The sequence below is a fragment of the Ochotona princeps genome, chromosome 12, assembly GCF_030435755.1.
Source record: "Ochotona princeps isolate mOchPri1 chromosome 12, mOchPri1.hap1, whole genome shotgun sequence".
In the NCBI taxonomy this organism is placed as follows: Eukaryota; Metazoa; Chordata; class Mammalia; order Lagomorpha; family Ochotonidae; genus Ochotona; species Ochotona princeps.
Window position 1 is genome coordinate 619,372 of NC_080843.1, and position 26,550 is coordinate 645,921.

The 26,550-nt window shown below is 58.0% G+C and overlaps 1 protein-coding gene across 1 annotated transcript in view; it reads left to right on the top strand.

The window, feature by feature from the left end:
- The first annotated feature begins 1,611 nt into the window (after nt 1-1,611).
- Nucleotides 1,612-26,550, top strand: part of TUBGCP3 (tubulin gamma complex component 3) — a 47,640-nt gene continuing 22,701 nt past the window's right edge. The window contains exons 1-11 of the mRNA XM_058670837.1: nt 1,612-1,756; nt 4,931-5,038; nt 8,590-8,657; nt 15,318-15,395; nt 16,012-16,247; nt 17,751-17,923; nt 19,373-19,491; nt 21,046-21,171; nt 23,640-23,708; nt 24,020-24,152; nt 26,368-26,534. Of these exons, the coding sequence (XP_058526820.1) occupies nt 1,681-1,756; nt 4,931-5,038; nt 8,590-8,657; nt 15,318-15,395; nt 16,012-16,247; nt 17,751-17,923; nt 19,373-19,491; nt 21,046-21,171; nt 23,640-23,708; nt 24,020-24,152; nt 26,368-26,534 (1,353 nt within the window). The 5' untranslated portion in view covers nt 1,612-1,680. The remainder of the gene's footprint in view (nt 1,757-4,930; nt 5,039-8,589; nt 8,658-15,317; nt 15,396-16,011; nt 16,248-17,750; nt 17,924-19,372; nt 19,492-21,045; nt 21,172-23,639; nt 23,709-24,019; nt 24,153-26,367; nt 26,535-26,550) is intronic.

A 26,550-nucleotide genomic window follows, 5' to 3' on the forward strand; every position in this document is an offset into this window, starting at 1 on the left:
TGAACGGTAGATTCTAACTGCTTTTCAAATAAGTTAATACATGTTTAGAAGAAAAAAAAATTCTAGGCCCAGCATGATGGCTCAATGGTTAAATTCTCATCTTGCAAGCACTGGCATCCCATACAGGTGCTGGTTCCCGTCCCAGCTGCTCCACCTCCCAACCAGCTCCCTGCTTGTGGCCTGGGAAAGCAGTGGAGGACGGCCCAGGTGCTTGGGACCCTGCACCGCGTGGGAGACCCCAGTGAAGCTTCCTTCCCAGCTCCAACTGTGATGGCCATTTGGGGAGTTACCAGCAGACAGCTCTCTCTCCTGTCCATTGTGGGCAGTGGCCGGGGGTGGGGACGGTGAGCCTGTGCGTGGAGCTCTCTTTCGAGTAAAGTGAAAAGAAACACCCTCACAGCTGTAGCCATCCTCTCACCTCTGTGGGCCTTTCCAGGAAGCATGTGTGGGAAGCTCCCACTCTGTGCACGTGTGTGCATACGTGTGAGGGAGACCCCTTGTAAGGAGCTGGCTCACCAGGCTGGGGGCTCGCAGGTACACTGGGGGCAGGACTGGCTCCAGACCCAGGGGAAGCACTGGAAGGCTGGCCTGGTCCTGGGAGGCCGACTGGCTCTGTCCCCTTCAGGGGACAGCCTGAGGCCCGTCCTCACATGGTCCCAGTCCACTGACACTGAGTGTCGCCACCCCATGACACTGGATTGAATCTCACCGGTGACCCTGGGCACTGTAGTCTGGCTAACTGGGCCCTCGCTGACCACCTTGCATCTCCTGGGCTTCGTCCCTCGGACCAAGCAGGATGCCAACCCGGGTGCTGTGACTGTTTCCTGTTTGGCTCCTCATTGGGACCCCAAAGGAGCAGGCAGGTGCACACTCTGGGAGCAAATCTGTGTAGCCATAGGACGGGGAAGGTAGTGTGGGCAGAGTGTGTGGGATGTGCATGGGCTGCGTGGTGTATGTATGGAGGTGTGTGTGTGGTCTGTCCACCTGAGGCTGTGGAGCCCCCACATCCCACTTCCCTGGGCCTTTCCTTGCGGCCTCCTGCAGAGCTGTGCTATTTACGAATGCATGACTGACCTTAATTTGAAAGGCAGAGTTGCAGAGAGCCGTTCCACTGCTGGCTCACTCCCCAAAGGCCACCAAGGCCCAAGCTGAGCCAGGACCTTTCTCGAGGTGTCCCTGCGGGGGCAGGGGTCACCTACCTGCTGCTTCCCTTTGACCTTGGCCAAGCCAAGCCCGGCATAGAACGGGGCGCCCTGGCTTCCCGGGTGACCTGATCAGGGGTCATGGCTGGCCAGCTGGGAGGGCTGACCAGAGCTCACCACACACACTTGCAGTCCGCGAGGACAGGGCTCTAAGCTGTGTGCCCGCTGCTACGCGTGGGAGGCTGCTGCTCACGTCACGGCCTCTGATGACATCACAGCCCCCCCATGACGCCACGGCCAGCATCAGGGCGGGGGCCGCGGGGTCGGCCTCACGTTGAGCCTCACGTCCAGCCGCACGCTGCAGCCCTGGCGTCTGAGGCCCGCGGGGCCCGGAACCCTTCCGGCCGGCGCGGCGACCGCCGGATGTGGCGGGCGTGTTAGGCGGGCGCACGCCGGCAGCGCCCGGAAGAGCGGTGCAGTGTGGGAGACGCGAACATGGCGGCGGCTGCCGGCGCGTAGCCGGGGAGCGGGAACCGACATGGCCGCGCCGGACCACAAGTCGCCCAACGTGCTGCTGCAGAACCTGTGCTGCCGGATCCTGGGCCGCAGCGAGGGTGCGCCGGGTCCCGTGGGGCGCGGGCAGCGGGGGCGCCCGGGGTGCGCAGGGAGCGACCGGGGACCCCGGGCTGCTGTGCGCGGGGCGCGGGGAGACACGCGCCTCTCCCGGGCGCGCGGTGTCTATCCACCTCTCCCTGCACGTGCGGGGTCTGTCCGCCTCTCCCTGCATGTGCGGGGTCTGTCCGCCTCTCCCTGCATGTGCGGGGTCTGTCCGCCTCTCCCTGCATGTGCGGGGTCTGTCCGCCTCTCCCTGCATGTGCGGGGTCTGTCCGCCTCTCCCGGGCGTGTGGGGTCTGTCCGCCTCTCCCTGCACGTGCGGGGTCTGTCCGCCTCTCCCGGGCGTGTGGGGTCTGTCCGCCTCTCCCTGCACGTGCGGGGTCTGTCCGCCTCTCCCTGCATGTGCGGGGTCTGTCCGCCTCTCCCTGCATGTGCGGGGTCTGTCCGCCTCTCCCGGGCGTGTGGGGTCTGTCCGCCTCTCCCTGCATGTGCGGGGTCTGTCCGCCTCTCCCTGCATGTGCGGGGTCTGTCCGCCTCTCCCGGGCGTGTGGGGTCTGTCCGCCTCTCCCTGCACGTGCGGGGTCTGTCCGCCTCTCCCTGCACGTGCGGGGTCTCTCCGCCTCTCCCGGGCTTGTGGGGTCTGTCCGCCTCTCCCTGCACGTGCGGGGTCTGTCCGCCTCTCCCTGCATGTGCGGGGTCTGTCCGCCTCTCCCGGGCGTGCAGGTGCTGCGCCCTCTAAGCGGGGCTCCTGGGCTGGGTCTGCTCACAGTTGGCGAGCGCTCCCCGGGCTGGCCGCGCGCTCCCTGCGCTCCCGTGAGCTGAGGGTCCCCGGCGCTGGCCTATGGTCAGCAGTGTTGCCCTCCCGTGGTGCTTGCCGCGAGCATCAGTGCAGACGCTGTTCTAGGGGGATCCAGCTGTGCACCTGCTGCCCACCCGAGGTCCAACTGGCCAGAGCACTGAGCCGGGCTGCACTGCTTTCCTAGGCCACAGCAGGGAGCTGGGTGGGGAGTTGAGCTGCCGGGATTCGAACCGGTGCCCACATGGGATACTGGTGCTGCAGGTGGGAGCTTAACCACGCCTGTTGTGCTTGTTTATTCTAATTTGATGGGCGAAGTAGCAGCAGTAACTGCTCTCCTTATCACATTTGGTATTGGAGTGTTCATTAGTGGGTTGTAGCTGGTAATTTCCTGGGACGCTGGTTCATTATTTGCTCATTTTCTAGTGATGCGCTTCATGTGTCATGTCCCTGATTGAACAGTGTAATAATGGAAGAGGCGCTGAGGTCTGAAAGTATTCTAATGTTACACAGTATCGGAATTTGTGGTTTCAGAGCTGATGGAGTGGGGGTCCCCCCACCCCCAGTCAGGCCCCGGGCCCTGTGAGGGGTCCTGTGCCGTAGCTGATGGAGTGGGGGTCCCCCCACCCCCAGTCAGGCCCCGGGCCCTGTGAGGGGTCCTGTGCCGTAGCTGATGGAGTGGGGGTCCCCCCACCCCCAGTCAGGCCCCGGGCCCTGTGAGGGCTCCCGTGCCAGCAGCTGGAGCACATCGTACTCCACTGCCTGTTGGTTATTTCTGCGGTGGGAAACAGTATGTGAGTGTGTGCGTGTGTATGTGAACATGTGAGGGTGGGTGTGTCTGAGTGTGCCTCACTCCTGCCCGCCGGGCCTGGTCCTGAAGTATTGCTTCCTGCTGCTTGCCTGTAACCCAGGAAGAGGGGAGGTTTGCATCCCCCTGCAGAGGGAACACTTGGGGTGCCCAGCCTGAGAGAGGGAGTGAATGAGTCTGGGGCCCCCGGCCTGCTCCCCTCTTGGTTTGGTAGGGGCCTGTTGGAGCAGAGCTTCCGTGGGGAGCAGTGGCTGGGGCTGTGTGCAGGCCCTCCACTCTCGGGGCGGCTGTGTTCTCTGGCTGGCCGCTCCGCTTGTTCTTCGGCCCTGTTGCATGGCCGGCTGCTCTGCCTCCTTACGGTCTGCTGACTTCCCTTCGCTTGCCAGGGTAGGGGTCAGCGTGGGCATGGGTTGAGGCCCCGGGTGTTTCCTGCACACGTGTGGCCAGTTCTGCATCCCCACTTTGTGGGCACCTGTGTCCTGAGGGGTGTGGGGCATCCCTCTTGGCTCTACTGTGGGAGCTGCATTGGGGTCCTCCCCATCACCATTTGTAACCCAGGGTGTGTTCCCCCAGACCAGTCCCACGGTCAGCACCCAGGCTTTGCCTGCTGGTGGGACGCGTGTCTGCCTTGTTCTCTTTGGTCCTGGTAGGCTATCCTTTTCTTTTTCTTTCTTTTTTTTTCTTTTTTAAAGGTTTTTTATTGGAAGGGAAGATATACAGAGAGGAGGAGAGACAGAGAGGAAGATCTTCCAGTCGATGATTCACTCCCCAAGCAGCCACAACGGCCAGAGTGAGCTGGTCCGAAGCCAGGAACTTCTTCAGGGTCTCCCACATGGGTGCAGGGTCCCAAGGCTTTGGGCCGTCCTCGACTGCTTTCTCAGGCCACAAGCAGGGAGCTGGATGGGAAGCGGGGCTGCTGGGATTAGAACCAGCGACCATGTGGCATCCCAGTGCATGCAAGGCGAGGACTTTAGCTGCTAGGCCACTGTGCCGGAGCCCTATCCCTTACTTTGTTTTCAGACCTGTATTCTCAGTGTAATCATGTGTTTGAAGGCAGGGAAACAGAGCGGTGCTCTATGTTAAGGTGCACATTCTTGCCATGGGAGGTGTCCTTGGTTGTTCGCTCTGTCCTGTCCTGGGGGCTCTGCTCTTCGTGTCCTGGACAGGTACCGTGGGCTCTGCTCTCCTACCCTGTCAGGATGTGTCCTGGGGCTCTGCCGTCCATGTCCTGCCAGGGGGGTCCCGCTGGGCTCTGCTCTCCACCTCTGTCCGGATGCCCCCTGCGGACTCTGCTCTCCTGGTCCTGTTGGCTGGCGCTGAGTAGGCTCCCTTCTTTCCAATCATCAGTCACGTTTTTTTCTTTTAGGGTCCCTCTGCTGACCCCTCCCTGCCCCTCTGAGGCAAGGCTTCCTTCGTTCATTTACTCATTTCTTTTGACTGGGCGTCTTCAGTTCTTCATTAGACCTTGGGAAGGTGTGTTGGCACGCGGTCTGCCCTCTTGTGCTGGGAGCAGCAGGTGGGCAGTGCTGGCTGCTGGTGCTGACCCGTGCGTCTCTGTTCACTTTCCAGCTGATGTCGCCCAGCAGTTCCAGTTTGCTGTGCGGGTTATTGGCAGCAACTTTGCCCCAACTGTTGAGAGAGATGAGTTTCTTGTGGCTGAGAAGATCAAGAAAGAGCGTACGTATTCTTCACACACCTGCCGGGGTTCCGCGTGTACCAGGAGTGTGGGCTCAGTTCTTGGAAAGGTAGACTTGGGAATAGTTTCCCAGAATGCGGAGCTCTCAGCCCACTGACTGATATCTCGTTTTGGGGTCCTGTGTGTGGTTCTTGGGGTATAACCGTCGGGGAGGACTCAGTTCTCTCTGGGAGTTGGGAAGGCTGGGCCTGGCCAGGAGGTGCGTTCCTCATGCTGCTGGACAGCGCTGGCCACAGGAAGGCCTCACTCTCTGGTGGTGGTGTCTTTGTGACGCAAGCTGTCTGAACAGAGGGCACAGAACACCCCATTGGCTGCCACTGTCCCCGCCCCACGCAGCAGAGTGGGGACCCCTCGTTTACAGGAGGGTTGTCCTGAGGTGTCTTGAGGGGACCGGCTCTGAGAGCAGGTAGCTGTGTCCTGGCTGTTGGGCCCTTCCCCTCGAAGCTCCTGGCTGTGCCCTGGGTGCTGTGGAGCTGCGGGCACTGTGCCTGTGAGGGCCTCCTGGCACTGCCCTGGGTGCTGTGGAGCTGCGGGCACAGGCACTGCCCCAGGAGGTGGGCTTTGGCCTTGTTTCTCGGTGTCCTAGTGAACTGCAGTGATCCCTTGTAGAGACCTTTTGGTGGTCTTCCACCCTAGCTGCTGCCGTGCGCTTGGCCGTCTGCCGAGAGCTTTTCACCGTGCGGAGGTGCGTCCCATGTGCTGAGGCCGTGGGTGAGGGGCGGCCGTGGTGGCCTTGGCCTGTTGGCAGTGTGCTGAGCAGTGGTGAGTCTGAGACACCCACCTGCGGAGAGGTGTTGCTCAGTGTGTGTGTGTGTGTGTGTGTGTGTGTGTGTGGTGGTCTGCCAGCGGGAGAGTGAGAGAGCCATCTATCTTCCTGGCCACTGCCCAGATGGCCAAGGCTGGAACAGGCTGGGCCAGGCCGGAGCCGGAAACTTCATCCTCATCACCCGTGTGAGTGGCAAGGACCCAGGCCTTTCCCCCTGTGCTGTAACAGGTGTCAGGGAGCAGAGCTGAAGGTGGGGAGGCTGGGATGCTGGGTTTGCAGACGGTGGTTTAACACATACTGCCCAAGACGCTGGGCCAGTGCTCGCTTCGGCAGCACGTGCACTAAAACTGGAACGATACAGAGAAGTTAGCAAGATGCTAGGCCCTGATGGTTGTGTTTTTTGGAATGTATTTATATAATATTTAAAAATAGTAAATTTCATTAGATTTTAATTGCGTTTATTGTATGAACTTTATATAATGCATTTAAAAAATTTTATTTGCAGAGACAGAGAGTCTTGCACTTGCTGGTTAACTCCCTAATGACTGTAACTGCAGGGCTAGCCAGGCGAAGCCAGAAGCCTAGAACTCCAGCCGGGTCTCCGCATGGTGATGTCAGGGATGGCTTTCCACGGCTTTCCCAGGAGCTGGATTTGAAGTGGAGCTGCCAGTACTCATGGGTTTCCAGTGTTGCAGGTGACAGCTTAACGTGCTGTGCCACAACACTGGCCCCAGTAATGTGTTTGAAAGACGGCGCTGCCCTTCTACGTAGGAAGAGCTGCAAGGTAGTTAGGGTTGGGGCACAGGGTCTGGCCTGTCACTCAGACAGCTGGCGTGTCAGTCCAGGGTCTTGTCCCAGGTGACTGTGAAGGGTGTCGACTCTGTCACTGCAAGGAATAGCACGTTTAAGTCTAGCTGATTGACCAACACAATTTTAATAAATTCAGACCACCCAAAAGGGGCAGCAGAAGGAGTCCTGGTTAGCTTTATTTTTTCCTTAAGGCTGGTTTACTTGAAGAGTTATTTGAAAGGCAGGAGAGGAGAGGCAGCGAGGTCTTCTGTCTGCTGGTTCACTCCCTACGTGGACACAGCGGTCAGAGCTGCCCAGGCCAGTCTGAAGCCAGGAGATTCCTCCAGGTCTCCACGTGGACTTGGGCCATCCTCTGCTGCTTTCCCTGACTATCAGCAGGGAGCTGGGTCGGAAGTGGAGCAGCTGAGACAGCAGCTAGTGCCCCTTTGGGATGCTGGCACCTTGTGGAGGCTGAGCCTGCTATACCGCGGTACTGGCCCAGAGTTGACTTATGTGAAGGGCAGAGTGAGTGGGTGAAAGGCTGTGATGGCGAGATTGAGATCTTACACCTGTGGGGCCAGCCCCCAGATGACCACCTCAGCGGGGGTCCCGGAACTTGAACTAGGTCTCCCACCGGGACTTGGGCTGTCTTCCGCTTTCCCAGCACGTTAGCAAGGAGTTGGGTTAGCAACAGAGCAGCTGGGCCTCAAGCTGACACCCTGCCACGATGCCTGTGTTGTAGCTGGCGGCAGCACGGGCCTGTGCGTTCACGCGTAGACAGGTGCCTTTTCCACGAAGGTGGCTGTCTTTGAGAGGCAGCCGTGCACAAGTGGTGTGTGTGGGAAGGTGGATGGTTGTCTCTTCCTTCGGGGCACCCCGATAGGATTGGCATTCTCCCGTCTAGAGCGGGACCCTCATGGACTTCCCCTTCACTGCAGCAGCTAATTTATTACAGAGAGCTTGCACCTGCTGGTTCACTCGCCAGATGCCCGTGGTAGCCAGGGCCGGGCCAGGCCGAGGCCCAGAGCCGGGATGCCAAGGCAGGGCTTTGGTTGTGTAGCTGGGATCCAGCTCCGTGAGCCGTTCTCTCTGCTTGTCGGGGTGTCTGTTTGCAGAGGGCGGTGGGAATAGGTGCTCTGGTGTGGGTGTGGGCAGCCCAAGCTGGCATTTAATCATTAGATCAAACTGTTAGCACTTGGTCTTTGTTTTGAAATAGTAAGTGACGGTACATTTTATATTAAAATGAGGTAGAACACTGCTTTATATCTTAATACAAATGTTTGTGATGTATAGTTTTAAGGGCAAGTTAAACACATTTTGTTTATTGCCCTTTGGATGTAGGATTCCCTAGGATATTTCAGTCTGAGTCTCTACTTGCACATGTAAGTGCTGTTAGTCAGAACTCGCCTCACTGTTGACTGATCTTTGTAAGTGGAATCTAAATTATCCCATCATTTTCATTACTTTAATTTTTACATAAACTCCTTGATCCTGGACTAGTAATTTCTATGTTTTACAAATGTCAGAGAAGTTTAAAGAGTTGACCACAGTCTTTTTTTTTTTTTCAAAGATTTTTCTGAGAGATCTTCCTTTCTCTGGTTCTCTTCCATGTGGCCGCAGTGGCCGGAGCTGAGCCGACCTGAAGCCAGGAGCCAGCAGCTGCTGAGTCTCCCACATGACACAGCAGTCCAAGGCCTTGAGCTGTGCTCTTGTGCTTTCCTAGGCACATTACCGGGAGCTGGGTGGGAAGTAGAGCTCCTGGGACTCGAACCAGTGTGCATATGGGATGCTGATGCAAGCAGAGGGTTAGCCTGTTAGGCCTCTGTGCTGGCCCCTGACTAAATTCCTGTAAAGCCCAGGGTTACTCCTTATCTGGCTCTTGTCACACGTCAGCTCTTGAGCATTGCTGTGGCTGTGGGTGAAAGAGCTGTTAACGTGGGCTCTGAGTAACGCACCTCTGTCTTGTTTGATTATCAGTTATTCGACAGCGCCGGGAAGCCGATGCTGCATTGTTTTCGGAGCTCCACAGGAAACTTCACTCTCAGGTACAGTGCAGGTGACTGGCAGAAACGGGGTCACATTAAACTTCGTGATCAGAAGGGGCTCGTAATTGTAGTTACTGCTCACTGCCTTGAGAATGCTATCAGAAGCAAGGTTTAGCTGAGTGACCCCTGGGACTGGTGAGGGTGGAGGGGACGGGGTGGGGGAGCGTGTCCCAGTGTCCCTGACAAAGGATGGGGCTGCTGGCCAGTGCGTATCTCTTCACTGGCACCTCTCCAGCCAGTGGCTTCGTTGTTTAGTGTGTCCTAATTTGTCTGGTTGTAGCGAGGACCTACAGAACGCACAGGTTTGGGTCTTGATACTTGAGAACCAATGGTTTAGCTCAGCTCATGCTTTTCTCGGGTACACGGCCAGCCCGTGTGTCACTGGAGTCGTGGTGACCTCTTGCTGCCAGGAGGGCACTGAGCTCACCCAGGTTCCTGTTCCTTTGGCGGAGAAGCTGAGCCAGGCAAAGCCTGCATCCGAGTGTACACTGTGCCCGGGAAGGGGGCTCGGGGCCTCTGGGGCCCAGTGGGCAGCAGGGACCTGGGCATCAGGCGGGAACCTGAGCTGCAGGTGTGCCTGGGGTTGCCTTGCAGGACGGGGCCATGTGGCCTCACAGGCCTTCCGTGGCCCAGAGCTGGGCAGTCCTCAGTATGGCTTAAAGGCGGCTGGTTGGTGTGCTGGCCATTTGACTTCTCAGTTGAGTCCACTCCACCTGGGTTCTCTGGCTGTGACCGCAGCTCCGCTGTGACTTTTCTCAGACTGCTGGGCGTTAAGACTTGCCTTTCGTTGGACACATGGTCAGAGGTGTTTGATGCGTTTGTAGGTAGGACTCGCCATGTTTGTTTCCAGCAGTGGCCAGCCCGGAACTGATCGGGTTAGTTTTCGCTTTGAGGCGGGGTGTGACAGAAAGCAGTAGAAGTGTTAGTAGGGCACCAGGAATTAATCAAAACAAAGAAATATGTATAGATCATAGCAGTCCCATTGCTTGGCTGAAAACACTTGGTCCTTGGAAGGGTAAAGGGTGTTGGTGCTCCTGTGCCTGTGGGCTGGCAGCCCTGGTGAGGAGCTGGTTATTGCTGTTTGTGGGTCCAGGCGAGGAGTGGTGACGTGGTGGTCCCCTCTGGATCCTCCGTCCGTGGATGGGGCCAGTGCTGTGTGGAGGCTGTGTGCTGCTGTGGGTTAAATAGCTGACCCAGAGCCGTCAGTTTTGGGGCCCCTCTCGATCCCTTGGGGTCCTCGCCCTGTCTCTGTGTTGAAGTGACTTCTGTCTGCTGGAGGTCTTGGAGTTTCCAGGTCTTCATGCCTGGCATAGAAGGCAGTGAATTGGTGCTGTTGAAAGCGCTGGTCCTTTGCTGTGGCTCTCCTGGTCTGTGTCCTGCTGGGTGGGGTGTGTCCGTCCCTGGCTGCCTGTGCTGGTCCTTCCCTGTGGTTCCCTGGGCCTGTGTCCTGGTGACTGTGGTGTGTCTGTCCCTGGCTGCCTGCTCTCTGGCCAGCATGTGGCACAGCTGTGAAGCTGGCTGCACTGAGGGAGAGGATGGCTGGGGTGACTGCTGAGCCTGCTGGCTGGGAAGTGGCTGCCCATCCTGCAGGCTGACCCTCCTCTTGCCACAGCCTGCCCTCCCTGGGCTCTGATAGGCCACGCTTCTCACCTTTTCCCCCAGGCCGAGGACCCAGGGGCTGGCTCTGCAGTGGCTGCCCTGTTCTGACCACTGCTGTGGGCTCCTCAGTGCTGAGGGTGAGCACGGCCCCTGCTTACAGGAGAGCAATGCTGCCTCCTTGTGGACACCATGCTGCTTGCCAGCTTTTGTGTGCACACTTTTGTTCATTTTTGGAAGTTTGTCCTAATGTATGTTTGCTAAAAGAGCTGGGGTTGTAGTCAGGTCCCTGTTTGTGGAGGTGAGCTCTGTGTCAGTGGGGTCCCTGGTGGCGGAGGTGTGCCGGAGGCCAGCTCCAGCTGAGTCCGGAGCTCGAGAAGGGTGCGTGGATGAGGCGCGAAGAGAGAAAGAAAGGAGAGACGGACCACTAGGATTCCTTGATCATTGTGGACCCCGCGAGAAAGCTGTCCGCTTTATTTATACAGAAGCAGTACAAAGTTTTCTTTTAGGGGCATTTTGACATAGCTTCAGGGGGGCACAATTTACAACTTCTTGAGAAATGATTGAGGAAGGATTCCACATTCCTTGCTTATCTTGGCTTGCCCGTCTTCATCTGCTCTCCTCAGGTCTGGGCTATAACCTAGGCGCTGCCTGTGACAACCAGACCCCTACCTTGAATTACGTATGAGTTAAAAGGTCTGGGGCTTTGGTTTATGAGGATTGGGGTTATTGACATTAGTTGGCCATTAGGTCTGTAAGCTCACACAGTCTGTTAACCAAACAAGTAAAGCAAGGGTTATAACGGTGGAAAGAATTGCAGTTAGCAATGAGCTAAGTTACTCTATTTAAGTTTCAACTCTACAATGGATAAGTGAGTGTTTCCAAAGACAATTCTACAAATTGTTTCACAAGGCATTATCCATTCCAGCGTTGCAGCCAAGAACACATCTTATGCAGTAATACACTGTTGCTACAATTCTTATTCTGCAACTTATCCATCACTTAATGGGAGAAATACATCAAGAGAGAAAAAACATGAAAATCTAAGACAAAAGTTTTAAACATTACATTCCTCTACAACTGCAGGCTCTACAACTTCATAAGTGAGCAAACAATAATCAAAAGTATATCTTTATGATGTTAATGAAATCACCCTATATTTCCTCTAGCTAAAAAATTATAAAAGCAGCTGAAGCAACTATATTTTCTATGTTCTAAAGAGTTGCAAGGACAGGCTAACCCTTAAGGTCACAGTAACTATATTTTTTGCCTTAGCAGGATAACCTTTAGGGTCATAGTAACATGATAGCTTTTAGGGTCCCAGTAGCTATATTTTTTGTCATGGCAGTTTTAACCCATACTCCCATCATTTCCATTAGTTTGTAAAATTCTTATCAAGCCATTTCCCAGAAAGCATGCTGAATGTCTGGGGCAGATTTTATGGCAATGGGTAGGCACACAATAAGGTGTCCAGAAACAGCATGGGCTTAATTGTGCTCCTGTGTGCAGTTAAAGGCCCACTCACCAAGACATTATCAGTAACATTAACTCTCAAGTTCATGTTGGTTGCAAAAGTCATCTCACAGGGGCAGACAATGCCTCAGTAGATTACGAAATTCTTAGTGGGGTGGTTGAGTGTCCATGTGAAAAGGGCTGAAACTGTGTCAAGGTGGTCAGAGAGAAATCTGCCAGGCCCTGCCAAACAGCTGGAAGCTCCCCCGGGCCCTGCCAAGCAGGGGAGCTGTTCTCTTCACACCTTCGCATTATTCACACCCACTGCACGGACCCCAGCAGAGGTGAGCTCTGTGTCCGTGGGGTCCGGGTCCCTGGTGGCGGAGGTGAGCTCTGTGTCCGTGGGGTATCTGGTTGTGGAGGTGAGCTCTGTGTCCGTGGGGTCCCTGGTGGCGGAGGTGAGCTCTGTGTCCGTGGGGTATCTGGTTGTGGAGGTGAGCTCTGTGTCCGTGGGGTATCTGGTTGTGGAGGTGAGCTCTGTGTCCGTGGGGTCCCTGGTGGCGGAGGTGAGCTCTGTGTCCGTGGGGTATCTGGTTGTGGAGGTGAGCTCTGTGTCCGTGGGGTATCTGGTTGTGGAGGTGAGCTCTGTGTCCGTGGGGTCCCTGGTGGTGGAGGTGAGCTCTGTGTCCGTGGGGTCCCTGGTGGCGGAGGTGAGCTCTGTGTCCGTGGGGTCCGGGTTCCTGGTGGCGGAGGTGAGCTCTGTGTCCGTGGGGTATCTGGTTGTGGAGGTGAGCTCTGTGTCCGTGGGGTCCCTGGTGGCGGAGGTGAGCTCTGTGTCTGTGGGGTATCTGGTGGTGGAGGTGAGCTCTGTGTCCGTGGGGTCCCTGGTTGTGGAGGTGAGCTCTGTGTCCGTGGGGTCCCTGGTGGCAGAGGTGAGCTCTGTGTCCGTGGGGTCCCTGGTGGCGGAGGTGAGCTCTGTGTCTGTGGGGTATCTGGTTGTGGAGGTGAGCTCTGTGTCCGTGGGGTCCCTGGTGGCGGAGGTGAGCTCTGTGTCCGTGGGGTATCTGGTTGTGGAGGTGAGCTCTGTGTCCGTGGGGTATCTGGTGGTGGAGGTGAGCTCTGTGTCCGTGGGGTCCCTGGTGGCGGAGGTGAGCTCTGTGTCCGTGGGGTATCTGGTTGTGGAGGTGAGCTCTGTGTCCGTGGGGTCCCTGGTGGTGGAGGTGAGCTCTGTGTCCGTGGGGTCCCTGGTGGCGGAGGTGAGCTCTGTGTCCGTGGGGTCCGGGTTCCTGGTGGCGGAGGTGAGCTCTGTGTCCGTGGGGTATCTGGTTGTGGAGGTGAGCTCTGTGTCCGTGGGGTCCCTGGTGGCGGAGGTGAGCTCTGTGTCTGTGGGGTATCTGGTGGTGGAGGTGAGCTCTGTGTCCGTGGGGTCCCTGGTTGTGGAGGTGAGCTCTGTGTCCGTGGGGTCCCTGGTGGCAGAGGTGAGCTCTGTGTCCGTGGGGTCCCTGGTGGCGGAGGTGAGCTCTGTGTCTGTGGGGTATCTGGTGGTGGAGGTGAGCTCTGTGTCCGTGGGGTCCCTGGTGGCGGAGGTGAGCTCTGTGTCCGTGGGGTATCTGGTTGTGGAGGTGAGCTCTGTGTCCGTGGGGTATCTGGTTGTGGAGGTGAGCTCTGTGTCCGTGGGGTCCCTGGTGGCGGAGGTGAGCTCTCTCTCCCCGTATGCCTTAGCATCCCTGAATTCCTGAGGAATTGCCACTGGGTCTCCGGGTCCCACAGTCCTGGTGCCCATTCCGCTCTGCCCCTGCCCTGGGTCTCTGGGTCCCATGGTCCTGGTCACTGGGTCTCTGGGTCCCATGGTCCTGGTCACTGGGTCTCTGGGTCCCATGGTCCTGGTCACTGGGTCTCGGGTCCCACAGTCCTGGTGCCCATTCCGCTCTGCCCCTGCCCTGGGTCTCTGGGTCCCATGGTCCTGTTCACTGGGTCTCTGGGTCCCATGGTCCTGGTCACTGGGTCTCTGGGTCTCTGGGTCCCATGGTCCTGGTCACTGGGTCTCTGGGTCCCACGGTCCTGGTCACTGGGTCTCGGGTCCCACAGTCCTTGTCACTGGGTCTCCGGGTCCCACAGTCCTGGTCACTGGGTCTCGGGTCCCACAGTCCTGGTCCCATTCCCCTCTGCCCCTGCCCTGGGTCTCCGGGTCCCATGGTCCTGGTCACTGGGTCTCGGGTCCCACAGTCCTGGTGCCCATTCCCCTCTGCCCCTGCCCTGGGTCTCTGGGTCCCATGGTCCTGGTCACTGGGTCTCGGGTCCCACAGTCCTTGTCACTGGGTCTCCGGGTCCCATAGTCCTGGTCACTGGGTCTCCCGGTCCCACAGTCCTGGTGCCCATTCCCCTCTGCCCCTGCAACCCACATTTCTCTTGTGTCCTCTGGGTGAGTGACAGCAGAGACCAGGACCTGCTGTTTACTGTCCTCTAGTGGCTGTCGCTTGTGTCTGCTTGGTTTGGTCTGGTGGCACGTTCTACCCTGGGTTTGAGGCTGGCGTAGAGCCTCAGGGTTTGCCTTGTGTTTCACATCCTGGGGAGATGCTGCGCCCGTCGCAGGAGGTGCAGTGTGGAGGACCTGGCCCTGTCGGTCCCGCTCTGTCGGCCTCGGCTCTTAGTAGCTGTCCTGTGGGGCGGCTTGCTGAGCCCGCTGCAGGGAGTGATCCAGGGCTATGACTGGACACATGGGCACTTCAGTCCCTCACATCCTTCCTGGGCCTCGGTCTTCCTCAGTGCCCTGCAGCCGGGGTGGACCGTCTCCCCGCTGCTGCCTGTCCCTTGGCTACAGCCTGCTGTTCTTGGTGCAGCATCAAGCCCCTTGGTCTGTTCGGGCTCCTACCAGATGGACGCGTTTGCTCGGCTCATGTCCATGTTCCTTTCCTGTTCTGTCGCACGTGCCGCTCGACTGGGACAGCCTGAGGCTAAGGGCTCTTTGTGCTGGTTGCCCCAGCAGGCACCTGAGTGAGCGTGCAGGATGGCGTGTGCCCCAGAACCACGTCCACCTCGGGCTGACAAGCTGGCTCTTGAGGGGAGTCCCCGGGAACGAAGCGTTTGTTTAGCGTAACTGCAAGTGTGTGTGTGTGTCAACGCAGCACTGGGGAAGGTTGTGTGGATTCTAGGCCACACTGCTTGAGCTTTGCCGTTCCAGGTGTGAGTTGGGACAGCATGATCCACGGAGCCTGCAGGGAAACTGTTCGATGCAGGATTTCCTACTTGGAAACCTCTGGGTTGGCTCCATGATGCTGAGCCTGCTGCCAGGCCCAGCCTGCGTTCAGGGCGGTGCGACACTTAGCACAGTCACTCTGGCACGTGACAGTTCTTCCTTCATCACCCTGTAGTTCTGGACCTGAAGGAGGCATTGCTAAATGAGAGAAAAAAATAAAGTATATTTTCTAATGGCGCTTACTTTATTATCAATGTGTTTGGGAACATATGAGGGTTATTCGCGGGGAGACAGCGCTGTTTGGGGCGGGCTATTGGAGCCTGGTATAAGTGCAATTTAAGGGAGTGGTTGTTGCATAAAATGGTTCTTTTAATACCAAACTTGTGTGTGTTTTGTTTTTTTTTTCCTCTAAACAGGGTGTTTTGAAAAACAAGTGGTCTATACTCTACCTCTTGCTGAATCTTAGTGAGGACCCACGCAAGCAGGCGGGCAAGGTAACCACTCCGTGCAGCCGCTGCCCTCTGGCACAGTCATCCTGGACTTGAACCAGGCGCACCTTCAGGCCCAAATGGTCGTGAAGGGCCAGTGGCCGTCCTCTGCTAGGCCGCCGTGTCCTCGGGACAGGCCCTGGGTGCCATCCTCTGCTTGCTTGTGTCGACGGGCACTCTGCTGGTGCAGTCCCTAGGCTGTTGCTCAGAGTTGTGTTAAAGTCTGATGTGATTAAGTAGGAATTAGACTAAATAAAAGTGGTTGGTTTTGGAAATGTTCTTTTTGTGTTTTATGAATTTTTTACTTGTTCTCTTTCTTTTTTCCCCGCAGTACAGTTTTGTAGCTATGGGAGTTCATTGTGGAAGAGTGTACTATGTAAAGCTCCTGGGGTGTGGGGGTGATTCTGTGCTTCTTGCTTCAGCCTGTTGACTCAGAAGGTCCTGAGGTGGGCCAGAACTCTTGTCAGTTCGGGTCCATCTCAGACAAAGGCCTAGCTGTGAACGCGTGGCTCGGTTTATGTGAAATCCGTGCCCGGTTCCCTACAGGAGGAGCGTGTGTGTGCTGGCCGTGGGAAGCCCCATTCCCCTGCTGTTCTCTCAGAGCGTGTCTGCTCCTTTCCAGGTTTCCAACTATGCTGCGTTATTTGCCCAAGCACTGCCCCGAGATGCCCATTCCACGCCCTACTACTGCGCCAGGCCTCAGACCCTGCCGCTGAGCTACCAGGACCGCGGCCCCCTGTCAGCCCCGAGCGCGGGCAGCATGGGCAGCAGCGGTGTGAGCAGCCTCAGCGTGTTCACCTTCAACGGGCCTGCGCCCACGGCCACGCCCACGCCAGTGCCGCACGCACTCCTTCCGGGGTAATGCTGCTACACCCCTGACAGATGTCCTCAAGAGCTGGGCCCCTGTGGTCAGGGACATGATGCAGAGAGGACTGACGGAGGCCCCCGCGGCCGGGGACTGTGACAGGACAGAGGACGGAGCAGTGTGGTGGAGAGAGGATGGGTGGGGGAGCGCAGGGTGCTGTCTGCCTGTGGCTTTCCCCACTGGTGCGGGCTGCGGGAGTTCACAGCGATGGTGACAGTGGCGCAGCCGCTGGCGTGTTTGGTGACCACTGCTGCACGAGAGGCAGGTGCCTGTGGCTGTGCTGTGGTTTCTTCCTGGAAATGACGTGAAATACGTGATTATAAAGTGAATATTTTTTCCCAAAGCAGAGTAAGGATTCAGCCCAATAGAGGCTGTTTTCCACGTTTGCGCGATGGAGTGTGGGCAGTACTCCACTGGGTTCCCAGTAGGGGCTGTGCTCCCAGGGGAGCTGGTGGTCTGTTCGCAGCAGTGCCTCTCAGAGGGATTCTGAAACCCATATTCTGGCTTTCTTATTCCATAGAATTTGAAATCATCTTTGTCATGACAGAGCAGAACTATAGAGCGAGCTTTGAACTGAAGCAGTCTTAGAACCATTCACTCAAACTTAGATGTTTTCAAAGATACTTTCAATGACTGTTGTCAGTCTTTTTCGCGCTGTCATGGCGCCTCAGCTCTGCTTCTCACATCAGAGTATGAACTGGAGCCCCAGCTCCTGCTTGCTGCCCGGCTCCCTGCTCACGTGCCTGGGACAGCAGCAGGAGGTGCCCTTTCTGCTTGGCCCCTGCCGCCCGCATTGGAGACCTAGGTGGGGCTGTGACTTGCAGCTTTGGCCTGGCCCAGGCCTCGCTGTTGCTGTTTGCGGAATGAGCCACTGGGTGGAAGGTTTCGCTCTCCTGCCTGTCACTCTGCCTTTTAGATAATTAAATCTGAATAAAGATGAGCTAAGCAAGGCGGTTTCAGCTTTTCCTTGGTTTCTCGCTTGCCGCAGGAGTGGGTCGGGGCTCGGGCTCCCTGTCTGGCTCGGTGCAGACCAGAGAGCTGCATGGCATGGCCACGGACGCTCGGCAGCTCAGCTTTGCGTGGTGCGGTCCCTGGAGTGGAGTTTATCACAGTTGTCAGTGTCTGTTGAGAACCAGCTGTCACCATGTTGCCGGGTTTTCAGAACAGCTGAAGTGCTTGCCCTGAATCAGTAAGAAGCTTTGTCGGCCTTGAATGTGCGTTTATCTATGTCCCGCACAGTCGCACTGCATTTTCTCTTCGTCTTGAGCACTGGAAAGGGCAGAGACCATGAGGACAGGCACTGGACAGGTTCGCAGGTTTCCGTCCCACACTGGACACGTGGATTAAGGCTGACCATCTGGTGTAGGCACTTTGGAAGTGGGGTAGGGAGGTTCCAGGGCAGTGCCGTGGAATAGGAGCCTGTAGGTGTGACAGCATCTCTGGGGTGCTGCTGTGTCCCAGGCCGCTCGAGACTAATGGTTGCTTTCTGCTTGCAGACAGTCCCAGCCGGCCCCTGGAGTAGGGGACTGCCTTCGGCAGCAGCTGGGCTCGCGCCTCGCGTGGACTCTGACGGCGAACCAGCCGTCTTCTCAGGCCCCTCCCTCCAGAGGCGTCCCGAGCTCTGCTTCCCGCAGCACGCCGAGGCCGCGCAGAGACGGGGACGGGAGCGGTGAGTGAGGGTGCTGCTGGTCTCGCTTTGCTGTTGAACATTGAGGATCTGGGCCTCCCTTGTGTGAGGCGTAGGTCTCACATCTGACGGGAACCTCCCGGTGAGGCCAGGGCCCTCCGTGTCTGGATGCCAGCTGCTTCGTCTGTGGCCCTGAGCTCTCTTGAGAGGAACACCCACCATTCACGGCCCCTGCCCCCACCGGCCTGGCCTTGCCCCCGTCACCCTGCTGCCCACACTCCTGCTGCCTGCCTGCCTGGGCCCCCTGTTGCCGCTCAGCACAAAGCTAGTCACTTGTCTCCACCGAGACCCAGACCCAGGAAGGGGCTACATGTGTCTTGTTTACACTGTCTGTGCTTAGCACAGTTGCAGGGCAGGGAGGAAGCTCCCCGGCAGTCCAGAGGGAGACCCGAGGCTCCTGGGATAAGCAGTGGGTGCAGCTGTTGGTGCATGGGCTGCGGACCTCAGGGTGGCTGCAGTGGCCCTGTGCTTGTGGATTGCAGGGACACCCTTCTTGTGGCTGTGCCCTGTGTGACAGTGGTATGCTTGACTGGCATGTCAACTTACAGATACTGTCCTTAATTTCCAACCAGCACCTTGAAACTGCTCTTCTGAGCCAGTTGAAGTGATAAAATGGGCTTAAGGTTTATGTGATTAATCCAAAAGAAATGGGAGAGAAAATTCAGGGGAAGAAAGAGCGGTGGGAGACCGACCCCGCGGGCTAGGGGCTGACCCCCACGGGTTAGGGGCTGACCTCCATAGGCTGGGGCTGACTCTCATGGGCTGGGGCTGACCCCCACCAGCTAGGGGCTGACCCTCATGGGCCAGGGACTGACCCTCATGGACTGGGGCTGACTCATGGGCTAGGGACTGACCCTCACAGGTTAAGGGCTGGCCCTTACGGGCTAGGGACTGACCCTCACGGGCTGGGGCCATAGCAGTGTCCCAGCGCTTGGGCTGATGTGTTCCCCAAGTGCTGTTGTGTGTTGCTGCTCCAGGACATGTCTTGAACGTGTGGACATGTGCAGGTGGAGTGGGGCAGGATAGTGCCTGTCAGCTGCCACAGGGCCGGTGGTGTGTGCAGGAAGAGCTGTGAGTGGGTTCCCACAGCACGGAGAGCCCAAGAAGGCCTCAGGCGGGCGGGTACTCGTCTTCCGGCTCAGGCTGCAGGCCTGGACAGCACCTGGACGGAGCGTGGTCTAATTGGCAGTCAAGAGCATTCACCCAGGGACTTTGCTATCAGTGTTTCCTGTGTCCTTTTGGGGACCTGCCTGTGTCGGGTTCTCACGTCCAACCTCGCCTTCCTAAAGACTCGTGCAGGCCTCTGTGAGACGTGCACGTCCTTTCTGTCCTTGCTGTCTTTCAGCCAAAGCTCATGGGAAACAGAATCTGAGGCAAGAGATTCATGTTATCATAAAACGTGGTTGTCAGTAACTGTTCTTGGCGTTTCAGGGACTGTGGAAGTCACGGAGGCCGCCCTTGTGAGAGATATTCTGTACGTCTTCCAGGGCATAGATGGGAAGAACATCAAAATGAGCAACACAGAGAACTGTTACAAAGTGGAAGGAAAGGTACGTGACGGAAATCTAGTTTAAAATAGTTTAAAAAAGCGGCCTGCTGTGGTAGCCTAGTGGCTAAAGTCCTTGCCTTGCATGTGCCGGGATTCCATATGGATACTGGTTCGTGTCCTGGAGGCCCCACTTCCCATCCAGCTCCCTGCTTGTGGCCTGGGAAAGCAGTCGGGGTTGGCTCAGAGCTTTGGGACGCTGCACCTGTGTGGAAGACCCGGGAGAAGCTCCTGACTCCTGACTTCAGATCGGTTCAACTTCAACCATTGTGGCCACTTGGGGAGTGAATCATCGAACGGAAGATTTTTCTCTGTCTCTCCTGTTTGTATATCTGACTTTCTAATAAAAAAAAAAATCTTGAAAAAATTAGTTAAAAAAAATTAGTTAAAAAGGTGAAGACTATTAAGCCCAGTTACTATTAGTTTACAACATGGCATTGGGGTTCGAACCAGCCAGGTGGCCCTGCTGGCTCATGTGGTGTTGGGGTTCGAACCAGCCAGGTGGCCCTGCTGGCTCATGTGGCACTGGGGTTCGAACCAGCCAGGTGGCCCTGCTGGCTCATGTGGCACTGGGGTTCGAACCATCCAGGTGGCCCTGCTGGCTCATGTGTTTCTGAGCAGGTGTGGTTAGGGTAGCTTTACTCTAGGCCCCGAGTGGTTGGTGCTCGCCTCCTTTCTTGGGCTTACGATGCGGCTGACCCGTGGAACTTGGGCTGGGGTCTGCAGTAGTGAGGCCTGAGGTGCCTGAGGCAGCTGCAGCTCAGGGGCCTCGGATGCTCCCCTTGTTCCCATGAGGCCCACTTGGTGTTTCACTCCAGGATCTGGGGCCATGATCTGAGGCTGGGGGCTAGGGCCAGGAGCTGGGGCTGGGGGCTAGGGCCATGATCTGAGGCTGGGGGCTAGGGCCATGATCTGAGGCTGGGGGCTAGGGCCAGGAGCTGGGGCTGGGGGCTAGGGCCATGATCTGAGGCTGGGGGCTAGGGCCAGGAGCTGGGGCTGGGGACTAGGGCCAGGAGCTGGGGCTGGGGGCTAGGGCCATGATCTGAGGCTGGGGACTAGGGCCAGGAGCTGGGGCTGGGGGCTAGGGCCATGATCTGAGGCTGGGGGCTAGGGCCAGGAGCTGGGGCGCAGGACTAAAACTGGGAGCTGGGGCTCAGAACTAAAGCCAGGAGCTGAGGCCAGGAGCTAGAGCCATGAGCTGGGCCCAGAAGATGGAGCTATGAATTGGTGCTGGGAGCTGTAGCCCTGAGTGAGAGCTGGGAGCTGGGGCTGGGAGTGGGGCCAGGAGCTAAAGCTGAGAGCTTGCGCCGGGAGCTGGGAGCTAGAACTGGTGGCTGGGGCTGGGAGTTGGGCCAGGAATTGAAGGAATCATCCAGCATTGAGACCACGAAGCAGATGCCCACTTTGGTGCATACTCTTCTGATTCTGTGTTCCTGACTAGTAACATCCAAGAATTGAAGCTAAGAATTCTGTGGTTAAAAGTACCACCACTTGGGAAAAATAATTAAAATTGTGGTATTGGTATTTAATTTATAACTCTGAATGTGTTTACTTCTAGGCAAACCTAAATAAATCGTTGAGGGACACTGCAGTGCGACTGGCTGAGCTGGGATGGCTACACAACAAAATCAGAAAATACACAGATCAAAGGAGCCTGGACCGCTCCTTTGGGCTTGTGGGTCAGGTGCGTGCTCTGCCCCTGGACACGGGAGGGCTGGGGCACCGGACATCTCACCCTGACTGACTGAGAGGACCTTTAAACAAAGCAGCTGTGGTCACTCTGAGATACAGGTGCCATAGAGGGTGTTGGCAGATCCCATTACATGCAGCCAGAGATGGGGAAGTGCAAGAATAAAGAGTGGAACCTCAGGTGAGCAGGAGCTGTGAGATGAATCAGGACACACATGACAGGAGGTGAGAGGAGGTGAGGACACACCGTGACAGGAGGTGAGAGGAGGTGAGGACACACAGGGACAGGAGGTGAGAGGAGGTGAGGACACACAGGGACAGGAGGTGAGAGGAGGTGAGGACACACAGGGACAGGAGGTGAGAGGAGGTGAGGACACACAGGGACAGGAGGTGAGAGGAGGTGAGGACACACAGGGACTGGAGGTGAGAAGAGGTGAGGACACACCGTGACAGGAGGTGAGAGGAGGTGAGGACACACAGGGACTGGAGGTGAGAAGAGGTGAGGACACACAGTGACAGGAGGTGTGAGAGGAGGTGAGGACACAAAGTGACAGGAGGTGTGAGAGGAGGTGAGGACACACAGTGACAGGAGGTGAGAGGAGGTGAGGACACACCGTGACAGGAGGTGAGAGGAGGTGAGGACACACAGGGACAGGAGGTGAGAGGAGGTGAGGACACACAGGGACAGGAGGTGTGAGGAGGTGAGGACACACAGGGACAGGAGGTGTGAGGAGGTGAGGACACACATGACAGGAGGTGTGAGGAGGTGAGGACACACAGTGACAGGAGGTGAGAGGAGGTGAGGACACACATGACAGGAGGTGTGAGGAGGTGAGGACACACAGGGACAGGAGGTGAGAGGAGGTGAGGACACAGGGACAGGAGGTGTGAGGAGGTGAGGACACACATGACAGGAGGTGTGAGAGGAGGTGAGGACACACATGACAGGACTGGTTATGAGAGGAAATGAGGACACACATGACAGGAGGTGAGAGGAGGTGAGGACACACAGGGACTGGAGGTGAGAGGAGGTGAGGACACAGTGACAGGAAGTGAGAGGCGGTGAGGACACACATGACAGGAGGTGTGAGGAGGTGAGGACACACATGACAGGTGAGAGGAGGTGAGGACACACAGGGACTGGAGGTGAGAGGAGATGAGGACACACAGGGACAGGAGGTGAGAGGAGGTGAGGACACACAGGGACAGGAGATGAGGTGAGGTGAGGTGAGGACACACAGTGACAGGAGATGAGGTGAGGTGAGGTGAGGACACAGTGACAGGAGGTGAGAGGAGGTGAGGACACACAGGGACAGGAGGCGAGAGGAGGTGAGGACACAGGGACAGGAGGTGAGAGGAGGTGAGGACACACAGGGACTGGAGGTGAGAGGAGGTGAGGACACACCGTGACAGGAGGTGAGAGGAGGTGAGGACACACAGGGACAGGAGGTGTGAGAGGAGGTGAGGACACACATGACAGGAGGTGAGAGGAGATGAGGACACACAGGGACAGGAGGTATGAAGAGGTGAGGACACACAGTGACAGGAGGTGAGAGGAGATGAGGACACACAGGGACAGGAGGTGAGAGGAGGTGAGGACACACATGACAGGAGGTGTGAGGAGGTGAGGACACACATGACAGGTGAGAGGAGGTGAGGACATACAGGGACTGGAGGTGAGAGGAGGTGAGGACACACATGGCAGGAGGTGAGGTGAGGTGAGGACACACATGACAGGAGATGAGGTGAGGTGAGGTGAGGACACACAGTGACAGGAGATGAGGTGAGGTGAGGTGAGGACACACAGTGACAGGAGGTGAGAGGAGGTGAGGACACAGGGACAGGAGGTGAGAGGAGGTGAGGACACACAGGGACTGGAGGTGAGAGGAGGTGAGGACACACATGACAGGAGGTGAGAGGAGGTGAGGACACACAGGGACAGGAGGTGTGAGAGGAGGTGAGGACACACAGTGACAGGAGGTGAGAGGAGATGAGGACACACAGGGACAGGAGGTGAGAGGAGGTGAGGACACACAGTGACAGGAGGTGAGAGGAGATGAGGACACACAGTGACAGGAGGTATGAAGAGGTGAGGACACACAGGGACAGGAGGTGAGAGGAGGTGAGGACACACATGACAGGAGGTGAGAGGAGGTGAGGACACACATGACAGGAGGTGTGAGGAGGTGAGGACACACATGACAGGAGGCGAGAGGAGATGAGGACACACAGGGACAGGAGGTATGAGGAGGTGAGGACACAGTGCGCTGGTTGTGCCTGCGGGTGTGGCACAGTGCTTTGTCCTCAAGTGATGAAGTGCCTTGGCTGAGGCATTCGAGCATTGGTGCACGGTTGGTTGGCTTGGGCGAAGGCTGTGAGTTGGTGCAACTCTGGGCTGCCGAGTGCTGGGCAAGCAGGGTGGAGGCTCTGCCCGGTGGCCTCACTGCCCTCTGTCCCCCGCAGAGCTTCTGTGCTGCCCTGCACCAGGAGCTGAGGGAGTACTACCGCCTGCTGTCCGTGCTGCACTCACAGGTGAGTGCTGGCCACCCTGGGCTGGTCCAGCTGTTGCTTCACGCGGCGATGGACAGAGATGGAGTGTGCTCCCTGTTTGTGTGAGGTGTGAGTGTCGGGAACAGTGGCTTGTGTCCAGGAGCTGGTTGCTGACTGACTGCAGGACGCTGAGCCGTTGGCTGAGTGCTGCAGCGTCCTGCAGTGCAGGTAGCCCGGCTTCTTGGCGGGGCCTGCGTGCAGTTCTGTGGGAGTGGCCGCTGCCTGGGTGCCCGGTGTGGGTGGGGACACCGGCCCGATGCAGCCACCTTTCTGACACCTGTGCTGTCCTGCAGCTGCAGGTCGAGGATGATCAGGGTGTGAACGCGGGCCACGAGAGCAGCCTCACCCTGCGGCGCCTCCTGGTGTGGACGTACGAGCCCAGAATCCGGCTGAAGACGCTCGCCGCCCTCGTGGATCACTGCCAAGGTCCTGCTGCGGGCTTCTGTGTGTCTGGCTGCCGTGCAAGCGCCTTGCTTAGCTGAGGGGCCGGGTGTGCCCTGCGGGGTGTCACCTGTGCTGACGGGGCGGGTGACCCCCTGGGTGGGAAGGTTCGGGTTGGTGTTAGGCTTCCTTCGCCTCCAGGCAGGTGGCCTTCCTGGCATCTTGCCTTCTGCTTCCATCTCTGAGGCGCGGTCCGTGTGCCTGCTCGCGTGTGCCTGCTGGATGTGCGTGGAGGTGAGGCTGGCCTGCGTGTGCCTGCCGGATGTGCGTGGAGGTGTGGCTGGCCTGCGTGTGCCTGCCGGATGTGCGTGGAGGTGAGGCTGGCCTGCGTGTGCCTGCTGGATGTGCGTGGAGGTGAGGCTGGTGGAGGTGTGGCTGGCCTGCGTGTGCCTGCTGGATGTGCGTGGAGGTGAGGCTGGTGGAGGTGAGGCTGGCCTGCGTGCTTTGGCTTTCGTTGTGTCTGAACAGTTTCCTTGTGCTAGCTGGGCTCGGGGCCTAGGTTGCCAGAGTCGCCGCTCTTCAGGACAGCAGGGACGGCCTGAGAGGGGCACGTCCCAGCTGGTGGTGGTTTGTGAAGCGTGGGACTGCAGACTAACGCACTCTAGCACAGCAAGTGCACAGCTTGGCTTTTATCTGTGAATCGCTACATAAAGAGTGGCTCAGATGGGCCTCCTCGTGTGTGAGAGGAGCAGACAGTGCGAACTGAGCGGCCAGTGCGTTTGCTCTGAGGACTTTGTTCAATGTGAGGGATGACCCAGCTGATCCTGGACCTTTCTCGGTGTGAGGGAGGGACCCGGCTGATCCTGGACCTTTCTCGGTGTGAGGGAGGGACCCGGCTGATCCCAGGTTCTGCTCGGTGTGAGGGAGGCCCTGCTGACCCAGGTTCTGCTCGGTGTGAGGGAGGCCCTGCTGATCCAGGTTCTGCTCGGTGTGAGGGAGGCCCGGCTGATCCCAGGTTCTGCTCGGTGTGAGGGAGGCCCGGCTGATCCAGGTTCTGCTCGGTGTGAGGGAGGCCCGGCTGATCCAGGTTCTGCTCGGTGTGAGGGAGGCCCGGCTGATCCAGGTTCTGCTCGGTGTGAGGGAGGCCCGGCTGATCCAGGTTCTGCTCGGTGTGAGGGAGGCCCGGCTGATCCCAGGTTCTGCTCGGTGTGAGGGAGGCCCGGCTGATCCCAGGTTCTGCTCGGTGTGAGGGAGGCCCGGCTGATCCAGGTTCTGCTCGGTGTGAGGGAGGCCCGGCTGATCCAGGTTCTGCTCGGTGTGAGGGAGGCCCGGCTGATCCCAGGTTCTGCTCGGTGTGAGGGAGGCCCGGCTGATCCCAGGTTCTGCTCGGTGTGAGGGAGGCCCTGCTGACCCAGGTTCTGCTCGGTGTGAGGGAGGCCCGGCTGATCCAGGTTCTGCTCGGTGTGAGGGAGGCCCGGCTGATCCAGGTTCTGCTCGGTGTGAGGGAGGCCCGGCTGATCCAGGTTCTGCTCGGTGTGAGGGAGGCCCGGCTGATCCAGGTTCTGCTCGGTGTGAGGGAGGCCCGGCTGATCCCAGGTTCTGCTCGGTGTGAGGGAGGCCCGGCTGATCCAGGTTCTGCTCGGTGTGAGGGAGGCCCGGCTGATCCAGGTTCTGCTCGGTGTGAGGGAGGCCCGGCTGACCCAGGTTCTGCTCGGTGTGAGGGAGGCCCGGCTGATCCCAGGTTCTGCTCGGTGTGAGGGAGGCCCGGCTGATCCAGGTTCTGCTCGGTGTGAGGGAGGCCCGGCTGATCCCAGGTTCTGCTCGGTGTGAGGGAGGCCCGTCTGATCCAGGTTCTGCTCGGTGTGAGGGAGGCCCGGCTGATCCCAGGTTCTGCTCGGTGTGAGGGAGGCCCGGCTGATCCAGGTTCTGCTCGGTGTGAGGGAGGCCCGGCTGATCCCAGGTTCTGCTCGGTGTGAGGGAGGCCCAGCTGATCCCAGGTTCTGCTCGGTGTGAGGGAGGCCCTGCTGACCCAGGTTCTGCTCGGTGTGAGGGAGGCCCGGCTGATCCAGGTTCTCTGCAGGGCCAAGTGGCCTTTCTGGATCCTCTTGCTTTGTTGCACCCCAGCTGCTCTCGTCTGAAAGTGCTGGGTGTCTTGTGAACACAAATGCTCTATATTCGACGCTGTGCTGTCCTGGGAAGGTGTTCAGTGATTGGTTTTGGCTCCATATAAATTATGTTTTGTTTTACCCTCATCCCCCAGGAAGGAAAGGAGGTGAACTGGCCTCTGCTGTCCACGCCTACACGAAGACGGGGGACCCGTACACACGGTCCGTGGTGCAGCACATCCTCAGCCTTGTGTCGTACCCCGTGCTCAGCTTCCTGTACCGCTGGATCTATGACGGCGAGCTGGAGGACGCATACCAGGAGGTGAGCTGGGCCGCGC